Raw genomic sequence first — 20,601 nt, 5'->3', positions numbered from 1 at the left:
TGACCCCTGGTCCCTACAGTGGATCACTTCTGACGAATCTCAATTTTGTAAAACAGACACTAGGCAGATGTTAGGTAACTTTTGTTTCCGTATTGATTAACAAAATGATTACGACATTGTTTTAGGACATAAGGTGACCTGTGGTCTCCCTATGGATATAGAAAAAAAGAAAGTAGATTTACATTCTTATCTTCACTTGTAAAAGAGTTCCATAAGTGCTCATTAATACACTCATTTTGGAGAACTATTTTCGGGTGACCCAAGGTCCTAGTTGAGCGTACGTTTTATCCTTCTGCAATTTTTATTCGAGATAGGAAAGTTCGTGATCACAAAGGTAAAGGTATGTGATTGGACTTCAATTTTGCCTATCTTAATATATATTTTTTGTCTTTAATATGTACGCTTTGAATTTATTTGTTACATACAAATTGATGTTTTATAACTTAAACATATCTTGACTTTTCTGAAAATAGGTGTTTTGGCCAGAGCGAAATCAGTTTTACTTTCGATTTCAAATGTGAAATATATATAGTGTGACTAAAATCTTGTCTTACCCCTTTATACATGTGTGTATACAACATCAGCTTAAATAACATTTCATGCTGATAAAATATGTAACGAAAACATATACTTCAACAAATTAAAGAAAGTATTAAATTATGAATGGTTCTTTAGATATGGACACTTGTACGGGTAATAATTTTGATTAACAAGTATATTTCATCGCTCGGTGCGTGTATTAAACCTAATTTTTTGTTGTTTGTTTGTATTTCTATTACGTTTTGTCTTTGTTCTGTGGTTCAATAAATGTAGGTAGGACAGCTCTTTTTTTTCAAATCTGATTAAGGTTCGAACTATTCCAAAAGGTTATATCGGCAATTTTCTAGTTTAATAGATTAATCATTTAATATTTATTCGTTTGATGAGATATTGGCGCTTCTGATTGGACCAAATAAATTTTGATACCTGCATCAATAAAATTTTGCCGGATCTACTTTTCTAAACTGCTCTGATCCAACACTATTCATAGAACAGAAATTTTTAAAATAAACACCGTCAAAAAAATGTAGAGTTGTCAGCAAACAAAGTATAACTTTATAAACATAAAAAATTGAAAGTTTAACATTCAATAATAAACAAAACACATTAATTGTTTCACAAAATAGAAAATTAAGCGTCTTCTTACGATTTCGTCTGCTTGAGATCAATCAACATTACTGCGAGGCTGGATATTCCTTTTCCAGAATAGTTATAACGAACGTATAGGTCTATACACTTTCACGGTAACACCGCTGTTCAAATTTGGAAACGCTGATTTTTGTGATCGGCTTCGGCCGATCACAGTTGTGTCCATATGAGGCATCCGGCAAATTGAACTATTTGCACACGCATTGCGTCTTTCACTATTTTATTAACTATGCAATGACAACCTTATTTAAATCACATTTTTTTTTCACATATGCGTAGGAATATTAGTCGGAAGTATAATTCGCTTACTGAAAGTAAAGCTCATTCATGCCCAATCGCAACTTCTCGGGCCTTTCCGAAAGGCTCGGAAAAACACCTCGAATGTATTAACATTACCGAATGTTAGAACTTTATACAAAATGGAGTCGCTTCCCATTGAAATAAGTATCGGCTAGACAGCCTTATAAGTCACTTCTGTGTTATATTTTAGGGTATATCATTAACTTTAATGAAGTCTAGCTTACATCTCAACAGATCGTAAAATGTGGTGTATTTATATCAATTTTTTTAAAAAGGGGGGTTGTCATGGACGCCTAGGTAATACATTCGAGGTGTTTTTCCGAGCCTGTCGGAAAGGCCAAAGAAGTTGCGATTGCTTTCATGCCTTGCCATTTCGGAAATCAATAAAACGGTGCGATATATAGTTTACTGCATGTTGCGTATATTAAATAAACAGAGCTGACCAATGATATTTCATGCCGATTATTCCTTTAAAAGGAATACTTGTTAAATTTACACACGTACATAATCGGTCATCAGGATAAGCATCGTAAAGCAAAGCTATGAGTAATGCATCAACTCCTTCTGCGCATTCCAAGCGGCACATATACCACTTACTGATTTAAGTACATCACTAGTCACCACAACGTTTACAAAAGTTGCATATACATACTATTCTTTGTCGACATATCAACTATTTCGTCCACGATCGCCTCTCCTTGGATGGTTTTGTCCAGTTGCATATTTCAGCGATCTCACCTTCAGCTGGTTCAGATTTTAAATCTACATTTGTGTTAAATTCAGCTCAATAGCTCTGCATCAGCTGAAGGCGCATCCATTTTGAATATTGTTGCTGTTGTTGTTTTGTATTCATGCGTGCCGCTTCATTTACATTATTCACATTTTTAATCAATGACACTTCAATTTTTTGATTTGAAAATATTTTATTAAATGATAAGAAATGAAGATAATAATTTTTTTATTGATCGACGTATCTAAGGATTAATTGACCGGAAAACTTTTTTCTCATTGCGCTACGCGCATTGATGAAAGTTTCCTGTCAATTTTTTCTTTGATAGGTCGATGAATAGAAAAATTATTACCATAATTTTTTAAATCTATTGATATTCGTAAATGCTTCAATCTCCTTTTCACCTTGCATTTGCAAACATTAAAACAGTCAAGAAAAATAACACTACTAACATTTTTTTTTCTAAAAGCAAAATGGCGATACAGGAACATAGCAACGGAAATTGGCAGGCTGGAAAAAATGTACTTGGATGCAATGAATATATGTTCAACAACCAAATATACTGTGACGTCACTTTTAAAGTCGGAACAGCGGGAAAAGAGGTGAAGGCACACAAGTATGTCCTAGCCAGTAGAAGCTCAGTGTTTGCTGCAATGCTTTATGGAAGTTTATCAGAAGCTAATGACGTCATAGCCGTACCAGACATAGAAGCTGAAGCATTTAATATTCTTTTAAAGTAAGTTGGCATCATATTGCATTTGATGTCACCTATATAATTTTTTTTTTTTAAATATTGCGCTACGATGGTTTTTAATTAAATATGTGCTTCATTTTTAATGTCAGAAATTTCAAAACTACAGGTCCTTACACTTATTTGTGCCATATATTTTGTTGGTAAAGCTTTTAGGAGATCCACAATAAAAATCATTAATATCGATCTGTTTTAAATAAATTTCCTATATTTTTTTACAGTACAGCAATTTTCCCCCAGATAAAAATGTAACAATTTTTTATAGTCTTATTTAGCACATTTGAAGCTCCAGTTACAGTTAATCGTACATGTCCCTACGGGTGGTATGCAAGTAGATTTTGATATAAACCTTGCGAGACATGCAAGTGCTTCCTACGATTTTGGAAGGATGTATGCCTCTGTAAGCACGCATGGTTGATGTTGGAAATGCCTAATAATCACTAAGATTTCCTACCAAGATTTGAAAAAGTATGCGGCATTTGCGCCTCACCAAATTGCAGGGAACCCGTTAGATAACGGTATATAATAACATGAACTAATGACGTAAGGAGATCTCACTAGTCCCTTACGTTACATCTTGACCCCAAAGCCGCTTTTGCTCACCATCAACATATAAATTGAACGCACAGTACACGCACAGTAAACGTAAGGTATACAGACACTTATTATTTGTAAAGCCCACCTCTTCAAAAAAAGATGCATAAAAAATAGTAAAAAAAAATATAAATTAACTATGTTTTACTGCAGCGTGGAAGGGCCATCTAAAAAAATCAATAAATTTTATTTCCTCGACGAATTAGCCATTTTGTTTGCATGAATAAGTTTTTGATCGGATGAATAAGCTATTTGTTCAGACGAATTAGTTATTTGTTTGGACGAAATTGGGTCATTTTCAGACGAATTAGCTTTAATTTTATTTCGGACGGATACGTTATTTTTGGACAAATAAGGTTTCTTAAGACAAATAAATTATTTGTTTGATCAAATTAGGATTTTTTCAAACGAATTGGGATTTGTTCAATAAAATAAGTGGGTTTTTTTTCGAACATATAAGTTTGTTGTTCCGACAAATACGGATTTCTCCCGGCGAATAAGGTATTTGTTTGGACGATTTGTTCAGACGTATAGAGTTTGTTCGGTCAAATTTGCTATTTGTTCGAACTAATCAATTATTTGTTCAAACGAATTTTGATTGTTATGCCCCCCTCCGAAGAATTGAGGGCATATTGCTTTCCTGCTGTCTGTCGGTCGGTGGGTCCACCAACAGTTTCCGTTCATTTTCTTCGCAGAGGATAAACATATTGAAAGGAAATTTAGTATACTGGTTTATCATGATAATTTATGGGTCAAGTTTGATATTGGGTACGGTTGAGCAATTTTCCAGAGAGCTATGGCCCTTCGACGTAGAAAAATTCTAGTTATTTGCAGTTTCCCTTATTTTCTTCGCAGATCAACATATTGAAATGAAATTTGGTATACAGGTTTATCATGATAATATTTAGGTCAGGTTTGATATTGGGTTTGATCGAGCAAAGTTTCGACAGAGTTATAGCCCTTGGATGTAAAAAAAAAAATCCAGTTATTTGCAAATTATGCTCATTTTCTTTGCAGAGGATAAACATATTGAAATGAAATTTTGTATTCATGTTTATCATGATAATACTAGTATCTAGATCAGGTTCAGTATTGGGTACAATCGGGCAATTTTTAACAGAGTTATGAGTCTTGGATGTAGAAAAATTCCAGTTTGCAGTTTCCGTTCATTTTCTTTCCATAGGGTGCACATATTGATATGAAATTTGGTATACTGGTTTATCTAAATAATATCTAGGAAAAGGTTGATTTTGGCTATGATGGAGTTATTTTCGACAGAGTTATGCCCCGTGGACTTAGAAAAATTCTAAATATTTGCAGTTTACGTTCATTTTCTTTGTGGATTTTTCCAAGGAAGGGGGTATAACAATCTCTCACCAGAGGGCGTATTACGCTGCGCTACAACACCTCTGTTAACGTCTAATTGCCAAGAATCTTGGCAAAACCCATTCTCAATCATGATATTATAAATGATAGTTTTATATGTATTCAGTCTACATTTCGATGTTAAAGCCTCGCTAAAAATATTGAAATAAAAAAAAATTTTATTGGTAAATCACGGTAACAAACAAAGAACTATTTCTCGGAGTAATACTCCATTACCAATGTTTTCGTGGCACTACTTTTTAGACATTAACAGAGGTATAAGTGGAACAAAGCAGGAACAATAACTCTGGGTAGAGATTGGGGGTTTAAGTGTTTCACAAACATTTCTTGTTTTAAACAAATTAGCTATATATTAGATGGATAGGTTATTCATTGGGACAAACCAGCGAATATTTCAAACAGATAAGTTATTTTCTCGGACAAATAAGGATTTTTTCGTACGAATAAGTTATTTGGTTAGACGAATTAGGATCTGTTTGGACGATTTAGCTATTTGATCAGACGGATAAATAATTTGATCAGACGAAGTAAGAATTGTTAAACAAATTAGCAATATGTTCAAACGGATAAGTTATTTGTTGGGGGAATCAGATATTTGTTCGGATGGATAAATTATTTGTACGAACGAATTATGACAAACAAGCTATTTGTTTGGATGGATATGTTATTTGTTCATAAAAACAGTACTTTGGCGGTAAATTTAGACTATCTGATCTGGCAATTATGTAGATGAAGTTGCGGGGGGGGGGGGGGGGTCTTTGATCAAGCACCCCTTTCTGGATTGTCGTCTTTTTCATTAAATAAAAAATGCTATATACACATTAATTTCATGTATACACGTACTAATCGATTACAATTTTGCATGTTAATAAAAGGTGGGAGCCCTGGCAAACAAAATTATCTTTTTAATTTTTTGTAGATCCGCGCATGATCTCGAAAATTGATTTAAACTTTTCACATCTGTGTATCTAATATTATGACCTCTCTCTCTCTCTCTCTCTCTCTCTCTCTCTCTCTCTCTCTCTCTACGAGATCATACACGGATCAAAATAAAATTACCAAGGAGGGGGAGGGGTGTGTTAGAGATAATGCCAACTCTTGCCAACACAGGTTCTTTTCTTTGGTAACTATAAAAAATTCGCGCCATATTAGAACTCCCACTCTTTAATTACCGACATGCAACGTTTGATTTGAGAATTAAGATGATATTCTGGCGGAAAAATGTCCGATTTTATATAAATATCACTGACTAGTACATTTATGTGTATAGAGCAATTTATCATTTGAAGGAAAATCAACATTCGAGGAAAGCAGAAAAGGGGTTGTTTGATCATATACACCACCCTTAATCTACATCATTGCCAGATCAGATTCATCCAAGAAAAATGCTTATTCGTCCAAAGAAACCCTAATTGGTCAAAACAAATAACTTATCTGTCTAAACACACAGCTTATACGTTCGAACAAATCCTATTAATGTACAACTAGTTGTGACTGATGCTTTTAGCATTACTGTTGACAGGGAATCTTTTGCATATGAAATTTATCAAAAAGTTATGAATCAACACAAAGTGAATTATAGTTTGTAATCAATTAAAATGAATACTTTGTTTTGTCACATGAGTTTTTCGATTTTTTTTTCTGTGAATTTTATTATATTATTTTACAGCGGCATGGTCACGATTTTGGTCCAAAACAAAAATGTTCGATTTTAATGTTAAGAATGCTTCAGTTAGGCATTTTGAATAAGCAACCAAAATTTGAGTGTCCTTCTTCGAGTTATAAACGAGTTACAGAGCTTCCATTTCTTTGCTATATAAACAAAGCATTTGTTTACATTTTGAATGTTAAAGTGAAAATTCCAACTTTAGATGTAATATGCATGTTTTAAAAGTTAGGAACTGTTTATTTGTACTTTTAAATGAATAAGAAGATAGACAAATCAGATTGAATAAGATTTTTTACTGGTATATTGAACCTATGTAAACAAAAACAGGGAATTGTGAGCTCTTATAACTTAACGAATGATTCTCAAATTTTATTTGATCATTGGAAATGCACATCTACGGCATAATAAGTAATTAAAACAGAAAAATAGAATTTGACCAAAATCCTGACCATGCCCCTTTAAGATTTAAAAACCAAAAACATACGACGCGTTGGATTCATTTTTATATACCTACATAAGTCAAAATATGACTTTTCTTTGCGTGATTTTTACTTAACTGATTAGAGAATGATATACTTTCTAGGTTTTTGTACTTTGAACACCACGGAATCGATGAGACAACTGTTATAACAACACTCTATGCTGCTGAGAAGTACGCCGTTACTGAACTAGTTGGAATTTGCCAATCTTTTCTAGAGTCAAAAATGGCAGCGGACAACGTCTGTGTCATCATGGAAAATGCAAGGATCTTCAGCATGGCTCAATTATTGAAAAAATGCAAAGACTTCATTTTTGACACTAGGTCTGATGCTAGAAGAGTATTTGAGTCTGATGGTTTCCTTGATCTTAAAAGAGAAATCTTACTATCACTCGTTGAATCAGATGAATTACCCCTTGAGGAAGAATTCATATATCAGTCACTGACACGCTGGGCCCAACATAATTGCGCAAAAGAAGGGAAAGAGAATCCAAATTTTACAGATATTCGAAAAATGCTAGGAAATACTATTTATGAGGTTCGATTTCCAACTTTGTCTCTAGAAACATTTTGGAAGGATATGGCTTCAGATAAAATATTGTCAGCTGATGAAAAAGTTCATATTTCCCAAGTTATAGTTGGAGAAACTGTTCAAGATGTCTTCTTTAAATCTACTGAACGTACAAGATATGTTCAAATTTTCAGATTTCACTCGGATGCTACATCTTGCGAATGGAATAATGATAATTACGTGGATGCTATAGAATTTGACGTAAACAAACCTCTTTCCTTACATGGCCTTCTGCTTTACGGAAATTTAAAGAATGAATACACTTATGATGTAGAAATAAAAATCATTTCTGCATCTTCTAATGTTTTGGTACACATGTTACCGAAGAAGATTAAAGGTTCTAGCAAAATGTTTCAAATGCACTTCGCCAAATCTTGTAAAATTAACCCAAACGAGAAATATACAGTATGGGTGAAGATGAATGGTCCGAGGTCATATCGAGGAAATTATTCTGAATGTGTTGAATACAAAAGCTATAAATTCAAATTTTATAAAAGTGTACACTCCAGCAATAGTACAGATGTTAATATAGGACAAATTCCTGGACTCATTTGTTCTTTTAAATAGTTCGAACATTTATTTTCTGGAAGATGTCTTCAAAAATGTAGGTATCTGGTGCTTGCTGATAAAATTGATTTTAATATTGTTCATTATTACAACACATATTAAGGTGGTATATGACACCTCCGTATTGTGACGTACTATTTATCGAAATAAACAAAACCTCGGGCGTAATTTCAAGAATATTTATTATTTTGTTTCCCAAACCCGTCACCTAATAGCGTAGCGCAATGGGTTAGAGGGTTGACTACGGATCTGCAAGTTCGACGGTGATTTTGAAATGTTTACCTTTTCAACAGTTTTAAAACGTATTTTTGGTAAATTATTGTAAAATTGTCTAAACCGGTGAAAGTATTTTAATTAAAATATACTTTAATGCACATTAATAACGATAAATGTCCCATGTGACCTTAAAGAAGATTAAAATACTTCTATGAATGGTGTAATTCTCTTATTATAAAACTGTATAAATTCCTTCAAACGTAGTCTGTCGAAAATAAACCTGTTTTTGAAACAGTGAACGCTATCTTTGAGTTTTCGTACAGGCAAATCGTGCATTACATGCAATCATGCAAGGAAAGATTTACAATAACGACCTTGCGTTGCCATAGGATAAAGCGGGGTAATTAGATTGTCAATGTATATATCAACTTGATTCAAATCTTCATTGCAAATTATATCTTGTAATAGACGAGCGATTCTTTAATTGATGCTCATACATGCACCATATAACAAATATTTTCATACATCTATCTGTAAGAATTAGACACAAGTTGTTTAAGAAAGAAAGCCCCCCGTGACCTTTACGGTTACCTGATTATATATAAACTATACTCGAAGATTCACAAAAACTCGGTCATATTCAAGGAATGAATTAAATTCTTACCTATGTTATACGATATAACAGAACCGTATAAACAAAGAAGCAATTTATAAAAAAAAAAAACGTAAACTGCCCCAGGTTAAGTTATATTCGTATAACATTGATAATGTTTGTTTCATTTCATTTCATGTCTTATAACTAAAATCAGAAAAATGCCATTCTTAAAAAAAACAAATTAGCGTTAATTAATTTATTCAATGTTTAAATGTAACGTCTAATGGATTTATACGTTATGCACGGGCGTCGAATTGTGGAGTAATCAAGCTATGTTAAGTAAGGCTTGATAACCCGAATTGTAGTAAATTTTTGAATTTTTTTTTTCAAAAATAAATGGGCTAAAAAAGGAATGGATGAGTTACTAGGTTCATAAACAAGATAATGGTGTGAAAAGAAAACAAGAAGGAATTTGAAATGTTCAAAACAGTTGACTCTATGTTATATGTATTATTTAAGTAATGAAAAATACGATAATTTCAATGTCACCAATGTAAGATAGATCAATTAATAATGAGACCGGTAAAAATACTGCTTTAGTGTCCCCTTCCTATCATTGAAACTCAGATCAACTGAAATTTTGCACAATTTTGTTTGAAACATCCATGTTTTTGTACCATTTTTCTACCAAATGGTACAAATACCCACACATTGTCTCTTAATAGTGTTTTCATATGTGCGTACTGGTTATGCAATTTAATCAATAATAATACAATTTTTACTTATAAACAAAACGCATTTGCGTCAGAAACCAGAGTTCAGTTTTTTAAGGATTCTTGTCTTCGCATCACATGCAAATCAGGAAAATGACAAATGCATGTAGATCATCTAATATAACTTTCAATGACCTTCTCCTGTACAATTCACACATTGATGTGTTTGTCAGACGTCTTTTGTAATCATTTAAACATTATTGGCTTTTTTTTTAAATATCAGGACAATCTTGGCCATTGGAAATGACCTCAAGAATTTTTTTAAATAGTTAGAAAATATTAAACTCTTGCTTTTCGTCAGGGACATTGACATTACGGGTGTGCATTCTGACGACAATTGTAAGTTAGAATGTAAATAGGTAACTTTTTCATTTACTGTGTTTTTAAGTTTCCTAACATTGCTGACATGAATAATATGAATAACAAGTGTTCATATAAAGAAAAATGTAATTCTTTGCCAGTAACACCAAATTCCTAGGAGATGTCATTGGATCAAAAATCGGCACGAGATGAGAGAAAACACCTGCAATTTAAAAATAAAATACCTTACTTTACATTTCTAAACATGTTATCACAACTAGACTTTGACCCGTGCGTGCACGGGTTGACATTGTACATGATATCGGACATTTACGAATTCAAATAGATACATCGACACACCGTATTGTTGACATTTACATAATAAAGCTTTAAGCCTACAATAATGCTATTAATTCCAGAACACTCTGTTTAGTTTAACAGGCCTTCAGCACAGTTAATATGCCTCCCATATACCCGTAATGTACATGTAGCAAAATAATTGCAGAATCGCTCCAAAACGATCTTGGAGGAAATTAATGAAGCTGCATTGAAAATATAACAGTCAAATTATTCATAATAAACCATTTTGAGGCTGTAAATACCTATCATCTATAACATTAACTCTATTATTCAAAAATTGCACACTTTTTCACCTAAATCATGTTGACATTCGGAACTCTCAAATTAAACGCACTGAGTAGAGTCATATGCCATATTTCCTTTGATGAACCGGATATATTTCAAATGAAAATTTACACGTACATTGTATTTGTAATATCGTTTCTAGGTTTATCCATGCAAATGTGACATAGTGGAAACATAAACTAAAGAGCCTCCCGTGATTTAGCTTGAATGTAATGCGCATGCACGAGATTGTAAAATCCAATAAAAAACTATACCTTTCATCTAAAAATGTTATTCATATTAATGAAGAATTCAACACTTTCTCCAGCAACGTTTTTCACTCGCTTCGAGTTGACATTCGGAACTATCGGGATTTTTCACGTTAAATGCACTGAGTTATCTCCCGTATTTCCTTTAATGAACAGAATATATACAAGAGGCCCATGGGCCACATCGCTCACCTGAGGAACAATAGGTATGATAAAATCAGCTTAATGGAGTCATAATACAAACTATCTGGACAATGTACAATAATAGATGTAGATCCTGTATAAATAAAATCCATTTTTCCCCCTGGATATTCTTATGTTTATAATCATTAGTCCCTTTTCTAACAGGATGATATATCACATGTTGAGTATTGCAGTCCTCAAAAAGATCCTTTACAATTGTTTATTTATGGGATATTAAGCTACATCAAACTCTGAACCTTCTTGTGAGGCCGAAGAATTGTCCTGGAGCCAAAGTCTTAACAATTATAAAGAATCATCTGGCTGATTAGTTTCTGAGAAGAAAATTTTTAAAGATTTACTCTATATATTCCTATGTAAAACTTTGTGTGGCCCCGCCCTACCATGGGGGTCATGATTTTCACAACTTTGAATCTACACTACCTGAGGATGCTTCCACACAAGTTTCAGCTTTCCTGGCTGATTAGTTTCTGAGAAGAAGATTTTTAAAGATTTACTCTATATATTCCTATGTAAAACTTCGACCCCCATTGTGGCCCCACCCTACCCCTGGGGGTCATGATTTTCACAACTTTAAATCTACACTACCTGAGGATGCTTCCACGCAAGTCTCAGCTTTCCTGGCTGATTAGTTTCTGAGAAGATGATTTAAAAGATTTACTCTATATATTCCTATGTAAAACTTCGACCCCCCCATTGTGGCCCCGCCCTACCACGGGGGTCATGATTTTCACAACTTTGAATCTACACTACCTGAGGATGCTTCCACGCAAGTTTCAGCTTTCCTGGCTGATTAGTTTCTGAGAAGACGATTTAAAAGATTTACTCTATATATTCCTATGTAAAACTTCGACCCCCATTGTGGCCCCGCCCTACCCCTGGGGGTCATGATTTTCACAACTTTAAATCTACACTACCTGAGGATGCTTCCACACAAGTTTCAGCTTTCCTAGCTGATTAGTTTCTGAGAAGGAGATTTTTAAAGATTTACTCTATATATTCCTATGTAAAACTTCGACCCCCCATTGTGGCACCGCCCTACCATGGGGGGTCATGATTTTCACAACTTTGAATCTACACTACCTGAGGATGCTTCCACACAAGTTTCAGCTTTCCTGGCTGATTAGTTTCTGAGAAGAAGATTTTTAAAGATTTACTCTATATATTCCTATGTAAAACTTCAACCCCCCAATGTGGCCCAACCCTACCCCCAGGAATCATGAATTTCACAACTTTGAATCTACACTACCTGAGGATGCTTCCACACAAGTTTCAGCTTTCCTGGCTGATTAGTTTCTGAGAAGAAGATTTTCAAAGATTTACTCTATATATTCCTATGTAAAACGTTGACCCCCCATTGTGGCCCCACCCTACCCCCGGGGGTCATACATTTCACAACTTTAAATCTACACTACCTGAGGATGCTTCCACACAAGTTTCAGCTTTCCTGGCTTTCTGGTTCTTGAGAAGAAGATTTTTGAAAATTTCTCGGAATTTTTCATTAATTTCTAATTATCTCCCCTTGAAAACGAGTGTGGCACCTAATTTTCACAACTTTGAATCCCCTTTGCCTAAGGATGATTTGTGCCAAGTTTGGTTGAAATTGGCCCAGTAGTTCTTGGAAAGATGTTGAAAATGTGAAAAGTTTACGGACAGACGGACAGACAGACAGACGGACGGACAGACGGACGACAGACAAAATGTGATCAGAATAGCTCACTTGAGCTTTCAGCTCAGGTGAGCTAATAATTTACAACAATTTATCTAACAACGTGTTTAGATATATGTGTATTATGATGGCATTTGTAAGGTAAATGTGAATAGTTCATCTTTTTCATTTATTTTGTGTATAAACTTCCTAACATTGCTGACATGAATAATATGAATGACAAATGTACATATAAACAAACTTTATTTCCTTGCCAATAATACAAAATTCCTAGGAGATGTCATTGGATCGAAAATCGGCACGAGATAAGAGGAAACACCTGCAATATAAAAACAAAACACTTTACATCATATTTAAACATGTTATCAAATTGTACATCTCTGTTCAATAATATTGTAAGATATACATGTACACCTACACTCTTTCACATCAAATATAATCTTAATTCAGGAAATACACAAATGTACTTCAAATGTCTCTGTTATATCAAAATACTTATTTCCAACATTGTTTAGCAATACTTTGCAAAAGGAATATCTTAATTGTAACAATTAACACTTTGACTAGTATGCATTTGCAATAAAATTAACATAGAAATTTATTATTATAGCTAAAACAACACTAAAGGGTAACTGAAAATACTACACAAAAATGTGTCAATATGAGTGACAAGTCAGCATTTTAATCAACAATATAATTACTTAAAAACAGACCTTGTTCATAAAGATAAAGTTGCCTGTCCAACAAAATCAGTGATTCCACAACTGGACTCACGGAGAGTCGGAGGCTGTAGAAGATCACCACCTGCCTCCATTGCTCCAGGAAACAGGAAGCTCCCTCCAAAATGTTGTCTGGTATCTCACTACTTAATCCCAATCTTTTAAGTCCTTGACTTGCATATCTGGGAATAGAAAAATCTGTTAGTAATGATTTAGTTTATATTTACATTCGCAAAGTTATATGAATCAATAGAAAAGCAAAACAGTCTTTTCTTTAAAAAAAAAAAAAGCAAAATCAATCATTTCTGTAAAGACATTTTGAGAGGAAGTCCTATTTTTGACATAACAATGATAACTGAGTGAGCTTATTGTTTGACGGATGGATTGCTATATACAAATATAAGTTGGTTGCCACATGCTAAAAACAGATTTGATTACGTACCGACCAATTCAATATTCTGGTGAAATCAAAATTGCTATACATGTATACATGGTACTACTCATATTTAATATTTTTTTGAAGTGGGGAAGTGGGGGGGGGGAGAAAATTTTTTACTACGCAACCTCCAAATGATAAGCCGATGCAGTAATTATTGTGACATCATTAAAAAGTTCACAAAGAAATGAGCGTTTTCACTATTCTTTAGATTCAAATAAAACATATTTGGATATGTAAATATCAAAAAGTAACTCACTGAATGAAAGAGAGATTCTCAGCCTTCCTGATGGACAGTTTCTGGGCACCAGTCACAAAGTCTGGCTGTAGCTGGAAAACAACCCACTGTAGGGCCGCCCTGTAACAGTGAAGCTTCAGGGCAGGGGGATTATCTGTGTGATAAAAATAGACACAGAACACATTGTAGTGTGTATGTATGGGAAGTCAATATCATATGCAATGCATTATATTCTTAATGAAAAGAATTTTATTTAAACCCTTAAGTAGCATCCCACTAACATACAGTCTTTTTTACATATTCGCAACTTGTCATAACCATTCATAATACTTTTTTGACATTGCCATAAAAGTTACTGCTGAATAATATACAATTGATAAATTTTGTTTCAGAAAATTAAACAAACTATATGTTTTTTAATAGTATATTACATGTACCTTTTAATCTTTGAATGTAAGAGTCAGCAAAATGGCATGCCATTTCCCTTGCTTCATAGCTGAGAGCAGAATGTGGCAGCTGTTGTACAAACTCACTCATTGGATATCCCACTGGCTCTGTCTCCAGATGCCTGTAAACAATAGCATTGTTGTAGATTTACTTAATGTTTCATACATGTAAAATATATACATTTAATGCATGAAACATTTTCACAGTACATGTAAAAAGTTATTTAGCAAAGGAATGTATCAGAGTCTGAGAGTTACATTAAATGTTTAAGGATATTCATTTTCTGTGCAAAGTAGTGTACAAGTAAAACAATTTTAAAAAGAGTCCTTACTTTGCTGTAGACAACTTCATATAGCAACAGCCAACAGATGCTAAACCCTGTATGTCTGGACAGGAAGTGAACACTCTAAGCATTGTGGGAGTCAGGTCACCACAAGCATGGAGACCAGTCAACAGGAAGTGTTGTCTGGTGCTGATATCACCACGGCCAAGGAAGGACAACACTTGGTACCCAAGACTACCCTCCTTTCCTTCATTTGTTACACTAGCGTTATCACTTACAATACATTTTTCACTCTTGTTTGTTCTTATTGCACCATTCTCAGCTTTCTCAGTATGCAGAGCTAGTGTCAAATTCTCACAACAGATTTCATTTTCATTCAGTATTTGGTGGGCTTGTGCAGTGGATATGTTCAAAGATGAGCTTTGGCAGTTTTGACAAAATGAGGAACACAGGTTTTGTTTATACTTATCACAGTCACTACATGGCCACTTATCACATGGATTCACTGAGCATTTACTACATGTGGTGTCTAAACATGATGTATCACACATTAATCTGGCTTTTTTTCTGGAGTCTAAACAATTGAACTTACATGTTGTCCTATCATCCCTCTGTTCCAAGTTTGAAAAAGCATTACTTTTCTTTGATTTTGGCTGTGGTGGTGTTGATTTACTATCCCTTGGGTCTGAGTCCCGGTTTCTGCTTGTAGAGCATGTAGTTCTGTCAAATGACCTCTGGACGATGTCAAGGAATTCTCCTTCTGTTGTGTCTGCTGTGATGTAACATGTCACATGATTCGGGAGGTCAGCCTCACTTTGATTTTCAGATCCTCTCTGCTCTTTTACCTTATGACAACAAATGTTTGATTAACTATCGCTTTTCCAATTAAATTTAATAAAAATAGATTTCTAAATGGGAGTAAATATTCACCTTTCTTATTTGTCTTTGAGCATCCCTAAAATTGAAAATAATAGAATTATCATTTAGCACTGTATGCATAAATGTAGAATATATATTATCTAGCAAAATTTTGAAAATTGAAGCATACCTTTATCATTATATCTATAATTAACTATTTTGTACATGCATAGAATGACTGTTGAAAGTCTATATATTAAAAATTCTTCTACTGACCAATATGGTAATGATGGCATAATCAATGCTTGATCAAGAGAAGGATTCAAAGGGAGGGAGTCAGGCTGTTCCAGACATTTCAAAATTTAAACTTTTTAATACATATAACATGTTCAGAAAATTGGCATCAACATCTCTCACTCCTCTTCCCCAATCTGATTAAAATCAGCTGTTCTGATACGCTACCGCTCTCGAACGAGAGCGGTAGCATATCAGAACAGCTGATTTTAATCAGATTGTCCTCTTCCCCTGCCGACAAAGCTATCCCAAGGAAAAATAGAACAAACTTCTGAATCTGCTCTTGTAATCTTTAACTGACCTATCATATTTCTGGGCTTTGGGGGCATGGCATCCCTCAGCTTCCACTGTGGTGACCTTGAACCCATGCTGAAAGGTCAAATACCTGGACAAATGACCTTGACCTGCTCCAACATCCACAATGTTCTGGCAATCACACACATCTCCCAGGGCTCTCAATGTCTGAAATTATATTAAAATGTTTATAATGTACATTGCTCTCTGAATATTTAAGCAATGAATCATTATTTTTCTTAAAAGATATTGTCTCATAACTGCAGCGGCATGTGAATACAAATTGAATAATGTTGCAGTTTACAGCATTCAACGTTTGTGACGTCACAATTATTCTCATCACTTTAACCTTTGAGTACCCTGTGTGTGTTAAAGAGTTATAACTGCTGTAGCTTCAACACACTTTACAAGCAAAAAATATGTAGAATGTGAATAGAATTGTTTTACTAGTGTTCTACTATTTTAGGGCCTATCACAATCACCAATTGAAAAATATTTACAATATGAATACTTCAAACTATGTGAAAATAAAGTTGATTCCTGAAAAAAGGAAGACTTCATTATGTGTATGTGTAAACATGAATGAGTATGGTTACAGTTTTAAAAAATGTCCCACCTTTCCAAGATGATTGATTTCATGAAGTTTTTTGGGCTTCACATGCTTCCTTAAATATTCTGTATGACCTTGGTTTGACTCTGAGGCTTTATGAGAGCTTGGAATATGGTCATTTCCTGATTCTGTAAACAAGATTGATTTTATATAAAAAAAACAGACTTCTCGATATGGCTAAATACTTTAAACCCACTTTTTTTCAAACCAACTACTGTAAACATTATATTTTTGGCGTGTACGATACTTGGCGGAAATAAGTTTTTGAGCAAGTTGGTATGGATTTGAATTAGCATATTCCTAATTGTGACAATTTGTATACATATACGTATGGCATTTAGCAATGTACTTGATTTTGCGGAAGCTGCATTTCGCCAAACGTGCTAAATAGAATACACAGCCAAATGTAATATTTTTACAGTATTTTGTGATAAACTGAGATAAACTGATTTGCTTTGAATAATTTTAGAGATCAAAGTTGTGGACTATTGAGAAAATATATGTTTTAGAGACAATTGAGGACTTGAGGAAATACACAGCCATATGTAATATGTTTACAGTATTTTGTGATAAACTGAGATAAACTGGTTCACTATGAATAATTTTAAAGATCAAAGTTGTAACCTATTAGAGGAAAATATATGTATTAGTGACAACTGAGGACTTCAGGAAATATTTGCAATGACAAGGCTGTCAAGAACCTTGCAAAAATTTTAATTTCTCAAAGTGAATTAAAGTTGGTTTACAGTTATAGTGCAATAGTAATATTGTACAATTATATACATTTCTTACTTTTCCCCCTGGCTGAAGATAACTGTAACAGGTCATGAACTTTCACCTCCTGTTGTGACCTTGGCAATGAAAAAGTCTGAGTGCATTGCCTGAAAGCCAGCAGAGAGAGGGGGTACACCTTGGATGGCAGGCTAACAAAAAATAAAACAAATATAAGACCATTAAATTGAACACTTTATGTTTGCATTATCTTATTACAAACTTAGAATAGCATTTTTAATTAAGATATCCCAATGAATATTATAATGCAAAATTAAAAATTGATTTTTTTATTGTACTCCAATCAAAACTTTCTGCATTTTAAATTTGAATGTATTTTGTTGTAATTGATTGATCATACAAATCTACAATTTCCTGTCCTCCTGTAGTAATCCAGATATCAGCACATTAAAATTTGCCATTCTCTTTGGTAAGACTTTTCAGGAAAGCTGTTACATTATGTACTGGATTTACTTTAAATTTGTAACTGAGAAAAGTTTGACCCTGGTCAATCATCGGATACATCACTGTCTCTATACACACACCTGTAGTGCCTTTAAGTCACAGTTTAACAATCACATGACTTCACTATTCTCAGGAAAGCAAATTAAACAATTTAATATGTCATGGTCATGAGAGTTTGGCGGGAAAAATGAGTTTAATAATCAGTTGTTAATTGTGGGTTGGACTTCCTTCAAGGATGAATATAATAATAATACACTGGCCAGTAAAACTGATCATTGACAATATTCACAATAACCTCCAGGTTTTTTTTCCTTACCCCAAAAGGTTCAGAATCCTTTTTTATATCCGGAATTGTCCTGATGTGAGAAAGCAACATCCAGTTACTATTTTTGTTGTTTTAACTAACTAAAGTCAAGAGACCCTAGTATAATTTTCACCAGGTAATCTGGTGAATGTTTAACACTGGTTTTGCATCATGGGCTCAAAGTCTGCTAAATACATGTACCTATACTAAATGTTGTAACAATGCACTGGCAAGAAATGGTTTTTATGGCGAGTAGGTCACACCCCATAGGTGCCTTAACATGTCAGCTAAAAAATCTATTTCATCTCTCCTACTCCTACAGTCCCATTCCCTTACTGTTACTTTCCCCTACAGCTCCTCATGAAGCGACAATAGAAAAATATGGAGCAGATCGAGGATCTGAGTTTAATCAGATTGCCGGTTGTCACTTATATCTCTCTATCATCACTTACCTGTCTTGGGTCAGTAGCCACACAAGCTCTGGGGGTTCGGTGTCTGTTAGACAATCCTTCCATGACAAAGGCAGGCCACTCCAGTGATCCTTAGTAAAGAAGTCCTACAACAATGTACAATAGAATCATTTGTCTTTCCTCCTGCTAATTTGTAAGGAAATCATTGGTTAACAGCTGTCATGTGGAGACCAATTACATACACACTGACAGTCAGTACGAAATATATCTCTCCTTTTGACCATTATGACGCCATTCTTAGAGCATTGAGATGTCATGTTTTGTACCCAATTGAAACTTGTAACTTTGTTACGAAACGCTTGATTTTCATTGTTTAGTTATCTTTGTCATTTACACAAAGGCAGTCGGTAAGATATATTTGTTACAAAGTCATGTAGCGACCAGGTACAGGATGATACCTGGTCAGGTATGACATTTACTAACCAGGTATCATCCCGTACCCTGCCTCTTCATGACTATGTACATACAGTAAAACACGGTTATAGCGAACACGCTTATAATGAATTGACGCTTACAGCGAAGTGATTTTCATTCCCCGTGACTTTATTATATGTTTTAAACTTGACGGATATAACGAATTACGCTTAAAACGAAATAAAATCGTCCGTCCCTGGGAGTTCGTTATAAGCGTGTTTTACTGTATTACTAATACTAGAAAGATAAATTAAGTTTCTTTAAAAAATGTAAGTATATGCCGGTCTACACGTGCACTATAGAAATCTATGAAAAAGACTATGTTACAGCTGCTCTGATGCTCATAATTCGTGTGTCAACATAGGAATAACACACAGGTATTCCAAAGAGATGAAAATGTACATTTGTATACTGTAGAAACGAAGAAGTCTCGGTAGCTATACAGTTTAAAACACAACAACTCAACTCTCGGTCTCACAACGCACTATAAATATGAATATACACTGGAGAGCAACAATCGCTTACAGCTTCACAAACATTTGTTAATACGCTACTTACAGACACATAAGCGTCTATGATCCAGGTATACAAGGATAAGAATTCCGTCAACTTCTTAATATACTGCCTTAATAAAAAAACAGAGTTCTCGTCACATAACAGCGACATGGCGATCTGGGTTTGATGGTGATGTTGTACCCACAGACAAGCACTTCTTACTGCACAGCATGGGCAAATCTTAGTATGTGTGGCTTTTCCCCACAACTGCTTCTTTTTTCGCCGAGGAAACTCGAGACGACAAGTTAGTTTTTCTGAAGGCCGAACCCGATCTAATATTTTTTATAGTCGTATCGCCCTCAGATCGTTTGTACCCATGTACATGTACGATCTACATTATAGGATTCGATATTTTATTGAATAAAATCTATCTAAAATTATATTTAAAATTTTAGGTACGTAAATTTATTATAAAATGTTTTGGGGTTTTCTTTTGGTATTTTTTTTTCCGTCACCATACAAAGAAAACAATGGCGTTGCTTTGTAAAGGTATTTTGATTTTTTTTTTTCATTTGCAGTTTCTATATATGAAACCTTCAATATACTCTGAAATATAAGAATT

General features: G+C 34.1%; 2 protein-coding genes across 6 annotated transcripts; one reads left to right on the top strand and one right to left on the bottom strand.

Moving 5' to 3' along the window:
- Positions 1-292: 292 nt before the first annotated feature.
- Positions 293-8,504, top strand: LOC105329283 (BTB/POZ domain-containing protein 6). 3 transcript variants are annotated; one of them, XM_034464447.2, is made up of 3 exons: positions 293-340; positions 2,688-2,954; positions 7,202-8,487. In XM_034464447.2, the coding sequence occupies exons 2-3, from the start codon at positions 2,692-2,694 to the stop codon at positions 8,232-8,234; spliced, it is 1,296 nt and encodes a 431-aa protein (XP_034320338.2). In that variant the 5' UTR covers positions 293-340; positions 2,688-2,691; the 3' UTR covers positions 8,235-8,487. The 3 variants fall into 3 exon arrangements, with proteins under 3 accessions (XP_034320338.2, XP_034320339.2, XP_065921334.1); XM_034464448.2 differs by having other exon boundaries at positions 295-334; positions 7,202-8,502; XM_066065262.1 differs by lacking the exon at positions 293-340 and adding an exon at positions 680-693 and having other exon boundaries at positions 7,202-8,504.
- A 1,691-nt stretch (positions 8,505-10,195) lies between these two features.
- LOC105325680 (methyltransferase-like protein 25B) lies at positions 10,196-20,291 on the bottom strand. Of its 3 annotated transcripts, XM_066065247.1 has the most exons (12): positions 20,043-20,291; positions 19,053-19,156; positions 17,853-17,983; positions 17,067-17,188; positions 16,458-16,618; positions 15,935-15,959; positions 15,053-15,849; positions 14,712-14,842; positions 14,296-14,428; positions 13,595-13,782; positions 13,123-13,200; positions 11,136-11,154 (listed from the first exon to the last, which is right to left on the bottom strand). In XM_066065247.1, the coding sequence occupies exons 1-11, from the start codon at positions 20,148-20,150 to the stop codon at positions 13,124-13,126; spliced, it is 1,977 nt and encodes a 658-aa protein (XP_065921319.1). In that variant the 5' UTR covers positions 20,151-20,291; the 3' UTR covers positions 11,136-11,154; position 13,123. The 3 variants fall into 3 exon arrangements, with proteins under 3 accessions (XP_065921312.1, XP_065921319.1, XP_034320335.2); XM_066065240.1 differs by lacking the exons at positions 11,136-11,154; positions 13,123-13,200 and adding an exon at positions 10,196-10,341; XM_034464444.2 differs by lacking the exon at positions 11,136-11,154 and having other exon boundaries at positions 13,106-13,200.
- Positions 20,292-20,601: the final 310 nt, after the last annotated feature.

The sequence above is a fragment of the Magallana gigas genome, chromosome 1 (assembly GCF_963853765.1).
Source record: "Magallana gigas chromosome 1, xbMagGiga1.1, whole genome shotgun sequence".
Taxonomy (NCBI): Eukaryota; Metazoa; Mollusca; class Bivalvia; order Ostreida; family Ostreidae; genus Magallana; species Magallana gigas.
This window is presented reverse-complemented; position numbering and strand designations above follow the sequence as displayed.